This window comes from Stegostoma tigrinum, unplaced genomic scaffold (genome assembly GCF_030684315.1).
Source record: "Stegostoma tigrinum isolate sSteTig4 unplaced genomic scaffold, sSteTig4.hap1 scaffold_57, whole genome shotgun sequence".
In the NCBI taxonomy this organism is placed as follows: domain Eukaryota; kingdom Metazoa; phylum Chordata; class Chondrichthyes; order Orectolobiformes; family Stegostomatidae; genus Stegostoma; species Stegostoma tigrinum.
The window spans coordinates 270,124-285,819 of record NW_026728505.1 but is presented as its reverse complement, the minus strand read 5'-3'; the positions used below and the strand labels follow the sequence as shown (position 1 = coordinate 285,819).

The window sequence follows — 15,696 nt, the reverse complement described above, 5'->3', positions numbered from 1 at the left end:
TAATTCCAATATAATTTTAATAATCTGTTTCTGGCCAAGTTTTCAAAGTATTGACGAACAGTCGATGACTTAGGAAGGAATGAATTTATGGCTGACAGATGTGCTGAAGAGACAAAAATGCATTAAAAATTAACCTCAGAGGACATTGGAATACTGCAGAGAAAGAGAGGTTGAGCAAGTCGTCAAAGATCTGACAAAGACAGTTGTACATGGGTAAATTTGAAGTCCATTTTGGCAGGAAGCATAGCAGTTTTTTTTTGTTGAAGGAGATTGCATAGCTCTGAGATACAGTGGATTCTGGGTATCCTCGTGCATGAATCACAAATTGCTTATGTACAGATACATTAAGTAATTAGGAAAGCAAATAAATGTTTTCATTTTATCATGAAGGAACTTAAACACAAAATTAGGGATCACTGGTGAGCCCATATCTTGAATGTTTTTCTTTGTGGTGGTCAGCCTTATTTAAGGATGGAACTAAATATATGAGAGGCAGTTCAGAACAGGTTTACCAGAATAATACCGAGCCTAAGTGACTTGCCTCACAAGGAAAATTTGTACAGACAAGGCTTGCATCAGTCGGTGTTTAGGGCGGAAGGCGCAATGTGATTGAAAGAAAAAAACCTGAGCATTTGTACAGGGTAGATATGCAGACGGTGTTTCCTCTTACAGAAGAGACTAGAATGAAGGGCGAGTGTCTGAAATTCAGTGGTTGTCAACTTAAAACAGTGGTTTTTTAAATATCTCAAAATGTGGGTATTCTTTTAAGTTTTCTTCCTGAAAAGATGGTAAAAGCAGAGCGCTGGAATACTGTAAATGGAAAGATAAATAGATACTTGTTGAGAGCAAGGGAGTGAAAGGTCACTCAGATAGGCAGGAATGTAGATTTGAAGTTACGATCAGATGAGACAGAACCACATTGAATGTTTTACTCTTCTCTGTTGTATGGGATGTGGCAGGTATGCTGTAAAATGCCAAATTGGAGTTTCAGTGTAATGTTTTAACAAACTCGGTAATCAAGGCTTCAAATGCCGAAATCCCGAACCTTCAGATGTTTTTCAGTGGCTGAATGCAAATTGTAGATTCAAGCTTGTTTAAAATCACTTAGTTTGTGCAGTCTGACCAATTGCAGATATGGAAGCTTTGACACCTCAGAGGCAGAAGAGATTCCAGTAATCGATTCAGTGAACACAAAGTAAGCTTTAGTCTAATGTGTGACTTAATTAAGTTTCATCCAAAATACAACAATGTTAAAAAACCTGCTGGCACTTCCTGTAAGATCTGTGGAGGGCCTTCCTCCCACAGCAATGCAGCAAACACTAGACAGCAGCAGTCACATTATCAAAGTTGCTTGATTGTATCAAAAATCTACACAGATTTTGTTTGTTTAAAAAGAAAAGCTGTAATAACAGAAAAGATCCAAAAGTGTTCAGTGAAAAAAATTGCTCATCCATTCACTATTCAGATCTTCATTTGTCGCCAAACATTTAGATAGCTGAGCTCTGAATTAAGGATACCACATGTCGAAGAATTGAGGTTCCTACCTCATCCCCTACCCTCAGTCTGCCTGTGGTGTCTTTCAAATCTCCTGTGAAGGTTTTGAAGAAAAACCTGCTGCTGTCCATGAACACACTAAATCTGGAGGGTGATCTTTTTTCATAAAAACAGTTGACAAAAGGACGAAATAGGGGCAGAGCTGCAATCTTTACAATTGTCATTGCCGAGCTTATAGAAAAGAGATTTGCAGGCCAATGTCCACTGCGGGAGTTGAGGAACTCTAATATTTACCAGAGAGACAGACAGACACAAGTGGCTGTCAGCTGGTGACGTGATTCATGCCCAGTGAGTCATTAAACCACCTACTTTGCCCACCTCTGACAATACAGTATAATGGTGCAGAAGAGAGTTCAGCTTTCCTCCTGAACTCCCCTCCACTTTGCCAAGAATTTCATGTCTCAGGCCAAGGCCAGTTGACTTGGGACATTCAGCCCTGAATGTAGAGACGCTATCTGAAGTTCTTCACTGGAAAGTTGGTTGCCTTTCTATATTTGGGCCTGGAGCTCTTTGTTTGAGATATTTTTAGACTTTGCAACAAATATAAAATGTTGAAGAAATGGATTTGTTGCATCCTTCTCCCTCTCTCTCTCTCTCTCTTTACTTCCACACTCCAGTCTCATGGTCTTATCTTGCAAACTACCGTTGGGGGTTTCGGGGAGACCAATGACCATATTCTGTAGTTGCGTCTTGACCCGTTGTTAGAAAATTAGCTGTCAATGGCACAAAATGCCGACTCAATGTCTTTCAGGTGTATGGAGATAATTTTCTTGTGGATGTGGATGTTTGCTCAAATTTACTTGACAACACTTTTAGGACCATTTGCAGATCACCTGAAAGTGCAAACTACGAGGTAGATGGGAAACCTTGCACTCTAAAATCTGTCATGAAAGAGCAAGTTTGAATACAATAAGTGGTTAAGGTTTTGCTTTATTCAGAGTACAAGGAATACAAAGGAAACTGCCGATGAGCTAAGAATTACTGGGTGCAAGTATTTATTTAAAATGACATTCTTCACAACTAATTTCAGCATCGGGAACAATGATAACATTCTGAGCTGTGAGGAGCTTGAAAATCCAATTCCTCCAAAGACAGTTGCTGAGATCAGAAAGTAAGTATTGATCCAATATGTGAGGAAATGATGCTTTAATCGGAATACAAAAATATGAAGGGCAGCTGCTGGAGGTCTGACATTTTCAGGAGCATTACATAGAGGCTATCTCCCGAAACTTAGCAGCATCTGTGGAGAGAAAGCAGAGTGGGCGCTTTGAGTTAAGGTTCCCCTGTTCAGAACTTCACACCTCTGAAGAAGTGTCACCTGGCTTCACTTGAACTCTGTTTTCTGTCTGCAGATGCTGCAAAACCTGTAGAGTTTCTCCAGAAACATCTGCCTTTCTTTCAGATTGCCGGTGTCCATAGTTTGTTTGTTTTTACATTAAAGAAACAGTTGGCTGTTGTTCTAATATTTGCTCTGTTCTTAGTGTTGTAAAAAGAAATTTTAGATGGAAGTTTGTGGTTCATGCTGCAGGCCTTCTGCTGGATCTGAAACCTGGAGGCCTTGGCCGATTCCAGCGGTGACCAATACAGAGATTGCTGCCGGCGTTACTCACCAGTTGACGGTTTGGATCAGTTTTGACAGCTGCTGGTCCAGTGAAAGGGATGGCAGATCAGCATCCTTCTCAGCCCAACTGTTAATGCTGATTGTCACTGAGGTTGTGTATGCACTGTCCCTGGAACGGGTTCAGAGGAGGTTCATGAGAATGGTCCAGGGAATGGAAAGCTTAAAATATGAGGAACGTTTGAGGACTCTGAGACTATACTCATTGGAGATTAGATGGATGAGGGGTGATCTAATTGAAACTTTTAGAATACTGAATGGCCTGGACAGAGTGGATGTTGGGAAGATGCTTTCATTGGTAGGAGAGACTAGGACCCGAGGGCCCACTTTTAGAATAAAGAGGAGATCTTTTCAATTGGAGATTTGGAGAAACTTCTTCAGCCAGAGAGTGTTGAATCTGTGAAATTCACTGCCACAGAAGGCTGTAGGGGCCAGGTCATTGAGTACATTTAAAACTGAGACAGATTATCAAGGGGATTAAGGGTTATGGGGAGAAAGCAGAAGAATGGTATTGAGGAACTTATCATCCTGACTGAATGGCAGAACTGACTCAATGGGCCAAATGGCCTAATTTCTGCTCCTCTGTCTTATGGTCTTATGGTCTTAATGAATTGCAGGTCTAAAACCTTTGACAGCCCAAACTCTGAGAAAGATGAAGAACCAAGTTCACCAAAAGCGACTGCAGACATTTCAAAGTAAGTTTCATCCTTCTGTGCTTCATTCATAATACATACCATGAAAAGAAATTGCTGTGAATATAGTAGCTCTTGAAAGATTATGTCACCATTCGAGACGATAAAAATCACATTAAAGAAACAGCTTTATTCCCTCCGAGGCCATTGCCAGTAATTAAATCAATGACACATTTCAGCCTTTGATCGATAGAAAACATTTTAAAATGTTCAGTGAAAATTTGATTGGCCCTCAACATCCAGACCTTGGTGGTCTAACTTGCAACAATGCTAAACTGCGAAACCTCCCACCTCCCCTCAAATGCACCAGCCGATGTAACTGGAGTGTCCTACATATTTTCTCTGAAAATTTGGAAAGCAAACCATCTAGTGTAGTCATTCATGTGGACTTTGACCTAATGGGGACTTGAAATACTGAGCATTTTGGGATTCAGCATTTATTTTCAATGTTTACAAGTCAGTTGTAGATGCAAATCCTTTTCTTAATTTGTGCTTCATGTGCACTGACAGCTGCAGATATTTTGGCCGTATAGATTGTCGGGTGGGTAGGAATCAAAGTTTGCCAGGCATCTGTGTAACCATGAGGAAGCAAGGTTGATCGGAAATAATTTTGATATGTTTTAATTCTGCTTCATTTGGAATGCAGCAGTGTGAAAAGGGAATGATGGAGAACCATTGATTTCTTCAAAATTTTTGTTGCAATGTAATGAGTGCCACTCCAGACTATAGCAGTCACATTAAAGTGTCTGCTGGGCTGCCTCCCTCGAAAATTTATAACAGAGACAGTTGTCTGAAATAATAGCATCACCATTGAAGCATCCAAAACACTTAGATGGGAAATTGTTCTCAGATCAATATTGAGGTTATATTTCTGGACAATGTGGCTCTGGTAAAATTGCTAAAGAAATGAGTTAATCTCCTCTACCCCACCTCAGCACTTCTCTGTGTTCCTCCTTCCAGCTCAGCTGCACCCTCCCTACAAACTTCTTCCAAGTTCATTGAAGTGTCCTCCAAATGTCCGTAACATTTGAAGAAATATGTCTTCAATTAAGAATGTGACCTGCTCCCCATGTCCGAGCCTTGGTATTTCTCCCATACAATATTGCCATTGAATAATTTGCATTTTGAATTATCTAATTTGGTCATTTGCCATGTGTATTCATGGAGTCAGGCACTTTCACAAGTCAGAGACCTTGATTTAATCCTGACCTTATTCTGTCCAGATCTTTAACGAAACTCAGAACTGTGAAAGGAGCAGGATAGAAAAATGATTTTTTTTTCAGCAAAACAGCCAATGGTGACTAATCTGACCTTAAGCTTCAGTGAATTTGAGCAAAGACAAATTCCTACATCAGTGCTCTGAATCAAACTTTGAGTTACAAGCTGTGCTTGTGAGGGTTGAATTGTCAATAGTCTGTGAAGAGCTTGAGTTTCTTTTTCAGATATGAGGAAGTTAAACTTAAATCCTCTCTTTTGGGATGTTTGTTGTCTGTCCCAGTGCAGAGGTTCTTTATTTGACATCTTTACACCTCATCTACCCACTGGCTCCCCCTCACAGCCACAAATCCCAATGTTGATAAGAGTGCCAGAAATTAAAAATGTGATCATATGCACAAGTAAAATGATTTATTTGGTGTTTTGTGACCAGTTGCAGCTGTGAAAATATTGACATGTCACACTGTGTGGTGGGTGGAAACCTAAGTTTGTCAGAAACTGAAGGAGTAATTGACAAGTAAATTTGATGTGACGACAGATTAAACCTGTTGTATGGTATTTAGGATCTAATACTGTGAAAGGAAACTGTTGGGATTTGCTGTAGGATTATGTCAGGGTTGCCTCAGGAAGATACCCCAATTGGCAGTGCAGTGAGCACCAATCCAGACAAAAGCAATCACATGAAGCAACTGCTTCACTGCTTCTGCAATGTTTGGCTTATTTTGAGAGATGGAATAATGTTGAATTAGCATAAAGCTTTCAAAGCTTTTCAATGGTAGATTAAATTTTGCTTGTCTTTCAGTATCAAGTTCTTGCATGGCCCAGAAACGGCTTTCAACAAGGGTGAAATACTGAAGAATTGGTTTTCTCTCCTTATTGCCCTGCTCTGTCTCTTCCAACCCACACCCCAGCAGTGCCTCAATATGAAGGCCTGTGGGCATCCTGTGGAAGTCAAAACAATCCATCTCTCAAGGCTGTGATTTTTTGTTGTTGAATTGGGTTGGATTTAATTCTGGACGAGTTTGCCTGTTCTAAATGACTTAATTTGTCCTCTTTGATCAATTGCAGTTCTGGAAATGTTGACAGTGCAAATGGTGAGGAAAGTGGAAGTTGTGTTTCTTCAGGATCCAGCGAAATAATTGCTGAGTAAGTTTAATTGCATGCATGACAAAATGAATCATTATTCAGAATATGACAAAGCGGTAGGATATAGCTGGGGAGCTAGCAGTTTGTGCAATGTTGTATAGCCATCGAATGGTAATAGCCCAGAGACAATGATTTAATAATGTTTGTACCAGCTCTCAAAGAGGGACTTGCCTACGTTCACTCCGAAGTCCTTTTACTGTGTAATACTGCGAAACCTCTCCTTTCGAAAATTGTAGCTCACTTTTGAAGACCTCAATTGAAGCTGCATCCACCACACAATGAGGCAGAGCTTTCCAGTTTCTAATGATGCTATTTAAAAACAAAATCCTTGTCACCATTGGTTCTTTTTGCTGATCATCTTAAATCAGTGTCCTTTTCTTCTTAAGCCTTCTGTCACAAGGAACCGATTGTTCTTATCCATTCCAACCAAATCCCTTATAATTTTGAACACTTTTAAAATCACTTCTTAGTCTTCTCCAAGAGCAGCCCAAGCTCCTTCAGCCTCTCCACAGGGCTGTCTAGTTTGTCATCTCTGGTAATATTTTTTGTGACTGTTTTGTGCACCCTCTCAAATCCCTTCCTGAAGTGTGGTTGGTAAATACCAGAGTTGAGGGGAAATCAGGAGGTTTTTGTTTAATCATGATTAGTCAGAACATATTTGTTTTTCATACAATGCTCCAATTTTTAAAGTTCAGAATCCTGATGATATCTTCAACCTGCACTACCACTTCTATAATTATTGTGCACACACATACACACACACTATCGATCAAATATCAGACATGGATCATTTCAGGAAGCACCATATCATAAGATATTTATTTTGGCTCCAGAAGAGAGGAAGGAACAATCCAGAATAATTTTGATTTGGAGGAGGTCCAACTTCAAAAGGAGCAAGAAGGCGTTTGCAGCAAGTAAGGTTGAACACAAGTTCAGGGAAAACTGCAATGAAACAGCAGTCTGTCTTACAGAAGGAGGTTGTTTAGTGACAGTGTCAGAATGTTCCCACAAGCAGGAGAGAGTGGCAAATGGTACAAATGATGAGGATTATTGATGACCCCAATGTGTACCGAGTTAATTATAAGTAGTTCAGAAGGGAAGTGTTGAACTAAATGATGCTGGCAGCTAATGTTAAAAGGGAATCCGAATGTCATCCTCCATTGTGAGCAGTGAAAGGGTAGCGAAAGTGGGGCTAATGGTCATAAATCACTGTTTAATCTTCACAGAGGTAAGGGCCTGGCTGCGATACTATTCAGAAGAAGTTGATGCCCAATTCACGATGAAAAGTAAATAGTTGAGACAAGGATGAGCTGAGGTTGGACAGCATTTTAGAAATGTGAACATTAAACAACTGCAGATGCTGGAAAACTGAAACGAAAATTGAAATTGCTGGAAAAGCTAAGCAGGCCTGGCAGCATCTGTGGCGAGAAGGCAGAGTTAATATTTTTGAGTAATTTGAGCCACTGAGCTTTTACAGCAATTTCTGCTTTGATTAGAACGGCTGGTTGTCCCTGGTGTTGGTAACTCAGAAGGAAGTGAATTGTAGACAACTGAGGATACTGAGAAAGAAAAAAAATAGCTTGAGGCTGCAGTGGCACTTTGCACAACAACCTCATCCTGTTTGAATACAGGGGTGGTATCAGAGGACTGGAGGATTACAACATGTACTATGTTTATGTTCAAAAGTGTGTGGATAAATCCAGCAACTAGATTCATCTTATTGGCGGGACAGCATCACAGGAACTGTAATCCCAGTCTCAAGCAAGAATACTTGGGGAGCATATGGGCTAACATTTTATGCTGACTCAGAAATCTTCACCATCTGGTGTGTAACCTGTTTAATAAAACCATCTGATGGAGGCTTGTCATTCTGAATCTTCAATTTTCATGGGTATTTTAATGGATTTAACTGAAGATGAAAGGGTTTGCTTGAGGTGTTTTAAATTGTTCTTGATGTTCAATTGCAGCTGTGAAAGTGTTGAATCCAAACACTGTCCGAATTCTGATGAAATTCAGAATTTAAGTTCACCGGAGAAGGGAGCGACAGTTAAGAAGTGAGTTTGATGCAAAATGTGACCATATTATGCTTCATTTGCAATACAGTAGTGTGTAAAGGGAATGGCTGGAGATCTGGTGGCCATAGGTTGGATAATCAGAAATCTCTTCATGAAGGCAGAGATGTTTCCATGCTGTATGACTCTGTCAGACATACCACAGAAACAAAAACACGGATATCATTCCAGATCATGGCACATTGATGAAGAAACAGCTTCTGAGTTCTTTGCATATTCTCTCCCTAATTCTGAGGAACAAGCAATACAAAGCACAAGCAGCAGTTGCGTGTGAAGGTGTTGAGTTTATCTCAGACTGAAATTTCTGGACTAATAGCAATTGTAAGCTATTGAAGAAGTGGCTTCACTCTTTGCACCTGCTCCTTTCCCCTGTTACCACCAGCCACCACCACTGCTGGTGAGCTGCTTTGGCCCTCAAGGGCATTTCTGGTAAACTTCCTGAGGAAATTTAAAGAAGGTATTCACTATTTTATGCAGTTTTACATTTAGAGTGTGACCTTGTTTCATAAAGTTAGCTGATCACGGCTTAGGATGCTGAATTTTGAGACTTCATTTCTTATTTTACGGCTGGCAAGCAATTGTAGACCCAAACACCATTTTAATTTGCTTTTTCTTTTGTGGTTTATGATCAATTGCAGAAGCATAGACTTCAACAGATCAAGCTTTCTAGGAGAATATAATTTCAGTCCTGCAGAAAAGGAAACACTAATGAAAATGTAAGTTTGATTTGACATGTAGTGAAATTGTATTTTCAGTGTGAAATTTAAGAATGTGAGAAGAATTGCTGGAGAGCCAGAAAGACCTGTAAAATAATGTAGAGCCTTTGTCATGAATATATAAGACACCCAAAACAGGATGGCAAACAGCACTCCAACCCATAACAATCACATTCAAGAAGCTAAATAATAACTGAAAGAATCACGGACACTGCAATTCAGGGACAAAAACAAAGTTGTTGGAAAAGCTCAGCATTTCTGGAAACGTCTGTGAAGGTAAGAATGGAGTTAATGTTTCAGGTCCGGGTGACCCTTCCAGTTCTGAGGGAGGGTCGCTGGACCCAAAATGTTAACTCTGTTTTTGCATTAAAGAAGCTGCTTGTCTTGCATGTCCAATGATTGCATTATTCCTAGAGATTGGCTTGTTTATATTTTTCAGTGTAAATCATCCAAAATTCTTTGTCTTTTGGAATTGTTTGTCCTACATGATCACGCTTTTGGGGTTGTTTATCTCAGATTGTCATTAGTCTAGTTTGTGATAATGATGCATTATTGCAGGAATGGTTTTCCTCTTCACACCACTTTATTAGAAGTTATCCTGCAAACTTCCTGTGAATAGTTGAAACCGAATGATACCGCTATCTAGAGCAGTCAGATACTTGGCAAGTGGTTTGTTTGTGGTGTCCTGACTTTGGTAGCCCTCCCACTCCGTGCTGCTGTTGTACATTTTGCACATAATCGATCTTGAATTAATACTTCCTGAATCTATGAAATCCAAATGATCTTGTGAAATGATTTTTCATGTTTGAAGTTTGTAAACTAAGTGCTTTCAAAGATATTTGACTGTAGAAAGCATCGCACAAATGCATCTCTAGCTGGAATTCTAGTTATTTTTGAGCTGTACCAGATTGCTGAGGTTGTTTTACTGCTCTGAATAAGATTAGATTACCTACAGTGTGTAAACAGGCCCTTCGGCCCAACAGGTCCACACTGTCCCTTGAAGCATCCCACTCAGATCCATTCCCCGAACACGAAGGGCAATTTAGCACACGGCTGATCCGCCCAGCCTGCACATCTTTGGACTGTGGGAGGAAACTGGATCACTTGGAGGAAACTCACTCAGACATGGGGAGAATGTGCAAACTCCTCACAGACAGTCACCCAAGGCTGGAATCAAACCCGGGACCCTGGAGCTGTGAGGTGGCAGTGCTAACCGCTGAGCCACCATGCTGCCCTGCATGACACTTTGGCTGCATGGGGTTAAAGATGGGATTATTCTTCTTTGTCTGGCCATTCGATTAAACTCTGTGCTTTTTGATTAAGACAAAAGAACATTTATCCAATAGATTTGAGTGCTGGACTGGACTTGGGGACTTTAAAGTTTGAGATTCTTACCTTTATATATACAGTGATTTATTTTCTTTTGTACATGGTTTGCTTACTCATTTATTTTGTTTTCTTGAGTTGATATTGTTTGTCGTTTTTACAATCAAGAAAGCCAATGCCTGAAGGGCCAAGCACAGAAAAATTACTTGTGAGCAAATACAAAGGCAAATTTTTGCAGTATTGCATTGAGAAAAATGGTCAATTTGAGGGAGTGAGGATTTTCATGGAATATTTTTACTTCAGATGCAATAGCAAGCGTTCACAACTGGGCTGCACTGAAGTTCGAAATAAAGCTCAAACAATTTATGAAAAATGCAGCAAAGGAAAAATCCCTCTTGTTAATCAAACAAATAGGACACAGTTGGCCAGGCAGCATCAGAGGAGCAGAAAAACTGATATTTCGGGTCTGGGCCCTCCACCAGAAATTTTCTGAAGATCGGTCCAGACCTGAAATGCCAGCTTTCCTGAGCCCCTAGTCTGCTAGCCTGCTGTGTTCATCCAGCTCCACACCTTGTTATCTCAGACTGCAGCATCAGCAGTACCTATTAACTCAGAACACAGTTGGGATGCCTTGTGCATTGCTATTCACTCTAACCCACCCCAGTTGTCTTTTTGGGTAAATGAAACAAAGTTTTAGAAATCTAAGCCATAGGGCTTGGTGGTTATCCGGACATTTTTCTCCAACACCTAGCTATTCATGTCTGGATGAACACAGCTAATTGTGGATACCAAATTGGTCCTGATTAATTTCACAATATTCCTGTGCCAATGTCTCAAGAGACATATAGGGATGAAGTGTATAAAGGAACCTAAATTATCCTGATTCCCGATTGAGGACAGTGTAATCCTCATGAAAGTAATGTGCTCGTTTGGTATGTGTTTTGGTATGTTAATCTCCTTTTAAATTCAAGTTTTTTGGGTTGAGTTCTTTTTCTACAGAATAGTAGCTTACAACCTGTCAGTTTGACATTGAAGAAAACACAGATATTTAGGGGTTGAGTAAAAGCATGGTTTTAAAGGAACAGCTTGAGTGAGGGCAGAAGAGGCAGGAATCTATCCAGTGAAGTTGTCATCGGTGAAACAATTAATCTCAGATGCGCAAGTGGCCAGAATTGAAAAGAAAGACAAAAGTGCACCCGTACATAATTATTTCAATTCTGGAACGCTCTAATACTTTAAGAATACGCTTCTCTCCAGTGCCATTGCAATCTAAGATTATGTTGTGCTCGCTTTAGGAAATGATCCTTTTAGGTGGTGGAAGGATGATAATGAGTAATTAAATGAAATGATGTTGTACACTGCAGCTGATTAAAGGTTTCAGATTACTCGGTGGGGATGTAGTAACTTGTTAATGAATCTATTGGAAACAGAGACTTTAATTCTAGTGGGACGACAGAAAAGTGTTTTGGGTCAAATTTTGGACTCAGCACAGTACTAATTAAGTTCTACCATATTGTCAGCAGGGTAGAGGCTCTTTAGCTCAGCAACTTATTTCCCAGCCATGAAGGCTTTCAGTAGGAAATGGAATTTTTTGGTTTTGTGATCTTTTGAATTGATTTTTCTTTATATATATTTTTGGAGGGTTACTGTTCGAGTGTTTGTAATGTGACCTAGGCATTTCTGAATGATTCAGGACCAAATGAGCCCAGGCAACTTCCTTAGGTCATGTTTCCAGTGTGTTTCAGTTAGTCACTGTTTCCGAGAGGTAACATAACAAATAACATTTCCACAGCCTTGTCCCTCCATCTCTGCAATTTCCTTGAGTCCACTTCGGACGTTTCTCTTTTTTCCTGTCCAGTTTCACTTTTTTGCCTATCCCAGATTATGTTTGTCCTGTTGTTACCAGCCATGGTTTCAGCTGTTGAGACTCGAAAATCTGAAATGCACAGTATGCTTTTCTCCATTTTGTAAAAAGCTGATTAAAAACTTCACCTTTTATCAAGCTTTTCATGATTCTTCTGACCTCACTGAAAAACAATCTCTTGACATTTCCAAAATGAGTCACTTCATTTCATAATTTGCCATGTTCACTAGTTAATATCATACAGCACCTTACCAGTATGGGCCAGCTGTGTTTTTGAATCATTGCAAAAGAGTACAACCTATGCCAACTGATCTGAAAGCAGATGAAGTCAAAATAGCCCCTCCAGTGTGAACTATTTCTAAGTCGTATATCTTTCTCAAACAACAAGAGGCTATTGCTGCATATGGCACTGTGGCTGCCTAGCACTTCCTACACCAACCACTGTTTAACAGGAATGGAGCTGATGAAGTCTGAATCAAGCCCCAATGTCTGTGTGTAATGTTTCACACCATGTAATTTCTGTGCTGTCATGATCTATTATGAACGGGCTCAAATAGGTGATCATCGGTTTCAGTGTAGGGCTGCAGATAAAGAAATTCCAAATTAAAAACTAGAACAGCACTTTCAGCGTAAAATGTTCCATGTAAATTGGCGATGCTAATCAAACAAATGTTTACTTTTTGGAGTCTTTGGAAAGTCAAAGGTTTCTCCGACCTACTGCATCATAGACCATAGCTGCAACTCAGTCCATCTCCCAATTCACAACAAGACTCATCATTCTGATGTTTGCTGGCCCACGTTGTCTCTTGGTTGACCAATGTCTGAACTTTAGATTTTTTTTCGAAAAAACTTTCAATTCTTGTGTTCACATCCTTTCATGTTCTTATTTTGCTTTAGTCTGGAATTATTTTAGGTCCCAAACTTTGCCTGGAACTTTTCTGTTCTGCCACGTCCAGTGTGGTGTGTACTACTTGATTTTTTTCATCAGCCCACCACCGTTAGTGCTACTTCCTGCAGATGTGTAGTTCCTTCCTCGAGACATCACCATCTCTCGCCTTTAAGAAACTCATGAAGAGTCACTGTGACCAAATGTTTGGACATCTGTTTGAATATCTCCTCCTTTGTCAGTTTTTGAATGGTTAATCTGCTGTGAAGTGCCCTGGGGAGTTTTTCTGTGCAAAGCGTTCGATTTCAGTGGTGTGATGACTTCTCTGTGCAGCTGATGTCTTGTTGCAAAAAAGTAACCATTGATTTACCTGTGAAATAATGCTACGTGGCCTCTCAGTATTAGCCAGGCAGTTAAAATAAGTGAATTGAAAGCTGACTATGTTGGAGTATTTCATTATTCACCTGCAACTAGACCCAATTTATCCATGTTACCGAGGTATCCAAGTACTGGCAATGCAACTCCCAGAACAAACGCAAACAAATCATCATTATCCTTGTGTTTTTCTTTGTTCATCTGATTTGTCCCATTTGACTTTTATAAAGAAGATTTTTTGTTAAAGCTCACTTTCTCTTTACTAGTAAACTCTAAACACGAAGAGGTCCTGCTGGTGTAATAAGTAACCTCAGACACATGTGAAATCACTTTATACGTGAGCCTTAAGCTTACCTGTGCAATCTACAAAGAAAAAAACTTGGAAACATGGCCAACTTGCAGTTTCCATCCATGGCCAGCGTAATTCTAACTTGGACAGTCATTTCTTCATCATTGGGTCAAAGTGCCACACAGCCCCCCTCTGATGGCACAGCAGGATCACCATTGCCATGTGCACTGCAGCAGTTCAAGATGGCAGCTCATCTCCTGTGTGAGCACGATGACCCCATATTCCAACTTTAATCTATTGCATTGACATTTGTAGAATTAGAAGCTTTTTTTTCCCCACATGTTTTGCTTCCCCGATGAACAGTTGTTAACTCTGACTTTATTTCCAGTGCTATTCCTGAAATTCTCGAAATCTGGCTGGAGGAATCTGCCGAAGACTTTCGTCAAGTTCCAACTTACTCTTGTCTCCGGAAGGTACTTTCCTACTTGAACCAAACAGTGCCAGGGTCAGATGCTGAACATCGGGCCCAGAAACTCGTGAGTCGGTTTTTGGCGGAGGAAACAGCGGAGAAAGAGATGTTCAGTAAGATTTACAATTATGTTGCAAAAATGTGGTTTTAATTCAGGGTGCCTCCCTACAAGTTTGTGTGCGGCTTGCCCCTCTGTCTCAGGATTTAGTTCATTTTGGTTTCCTTTGACAAGCTTCAAAATTACTTCCAAATTTTTGGATAAACGAAGTTAATTAAAATTATTGCTGAGTGCTTACCCCTGTACTAATTGCATGATGTACAAGACCAAATTCTGCATAGAATTGATACTCTCATATGGTCCGATAAGACCCAGCAGCATGTAATGCGACTTTCTGGACAATTTCCTTTTGAAATGTTTTCATCAATGACATTTTATTTTATAATCTGATGTAATAATTTTGCAAGTTATTGTGAAACAATAGATTGTGATTCAGAATATTTCCTAAAGCCAGAAATTGGGATGGGAATCTGTCATTAAATACAAGTTCTTTTGCAATTGAGATGCTCCCAACAAGAGGATTTCAGTGCAATATCATATTACTTTCACCAAATCTAGATTTAGAAGTATGAATATTAGATAACTATTGGAAACCAATGCACAATTTCTAGTCACAAGTTCGTGAGATATTTTAGAGCAATGTGAACTTTGGGCACAAAATACATGTCTTTCTTCACTTGCACAGAAGGCTACCGTAGAAGAGTCAGATTCTATGTGGGAGAAGAACACGACCAAACCATCGAACAAGTTGACGAAAAGCTCCTGTCCTACCCATCACGCTTCATTGCAGAGCAGCTGACTTTTATGGATGCTGTGAGTGAACAGGAGTCTGGCGGCCAGTCATTCTGAATAAGATGTTTCAGTCAGCAGTAGGCATCTGAATCTCTCTGTATTGTTTAATGCTATTACTGCTCCACCAGTCATTATAACTGAATTCCCTTCAAAATGCAGTCTTCCAAGATGTTAAAATGTGTTGTTTGACGTGTGACTTCAGTATCTCGCTTGAAATACCTGCCAACTAAAACTTCAGCACTTGTCATTTGTTTTGAATGAACGCCATGTGAAATAAGTGACCCGAGAGAGCACTGAAAATCCTTTGTAACTTAGTGTTGAAACTTTACAAAATGAATAGTATTTCAGGGTAAAAGTTTAATTGTTTCATCATAACAGTCACTGTTTCTTCAAGAGTCCACTGATTTTGTTTGTAGTATCCAGGATGGCAATTTTGTTGTTTTCCCAGAATCTTCTGGAGTGGGATCAGCCACGAGGTATTCCAGTCTAGTCTCCAAGGTGGCTTGATGCCTACCTCTACAAAATGAGACTCGTGGTTGCTGAATCAAAATTTGAGTTATGTCAAAGTCTGGTCATAGGCTTAGGCTTGAAGTGGAAGTTCAGTGGTCTGTATGACAGCATTGG

The 15,696-nt window shown here is 40.0% G+C and overlaps 1 protein-coding gene across 2 annotated transcripts in view; it reads left to right on the top strand.

Moving 5' to 3' along the window:
• LOC132208913 (ral guanine nucleotide dissociation stimulator-like 1) overlaps positions 1–15,696 on the top strand; it is a 59,357-nt gene that overhangs the window by 29,229 nt on the left and 14,432 nt on the right. For both annotated transcript variants that reach the window (XM_059644206.1, XM_059644207.1), the window contains 6 exons: positions 3,790–3,867; positions 6,148–6,225; positions 8,193–8,279; positions 8,936–9,013; positions 14,142–14,335; positions 14,966–15,093. In XM_059644206.1, the coding sequence (XP_059500189.1) occupies positions 3,790–3,867; positions 6,148–6,225; positions 8,193–8,279; positions 8,936–9,013; positions 14,142–14,335; positions 14,966–15,093 (643 nt within the window). The remainder of the gene's footprint in view (positions 1–3,789; positions 3,868–6,147; positions 6,226–8,192; positions 8,280–8,935; positions 9,014–14,141; positions 14,336–14,965; positions 15,094–15,696) is intronic.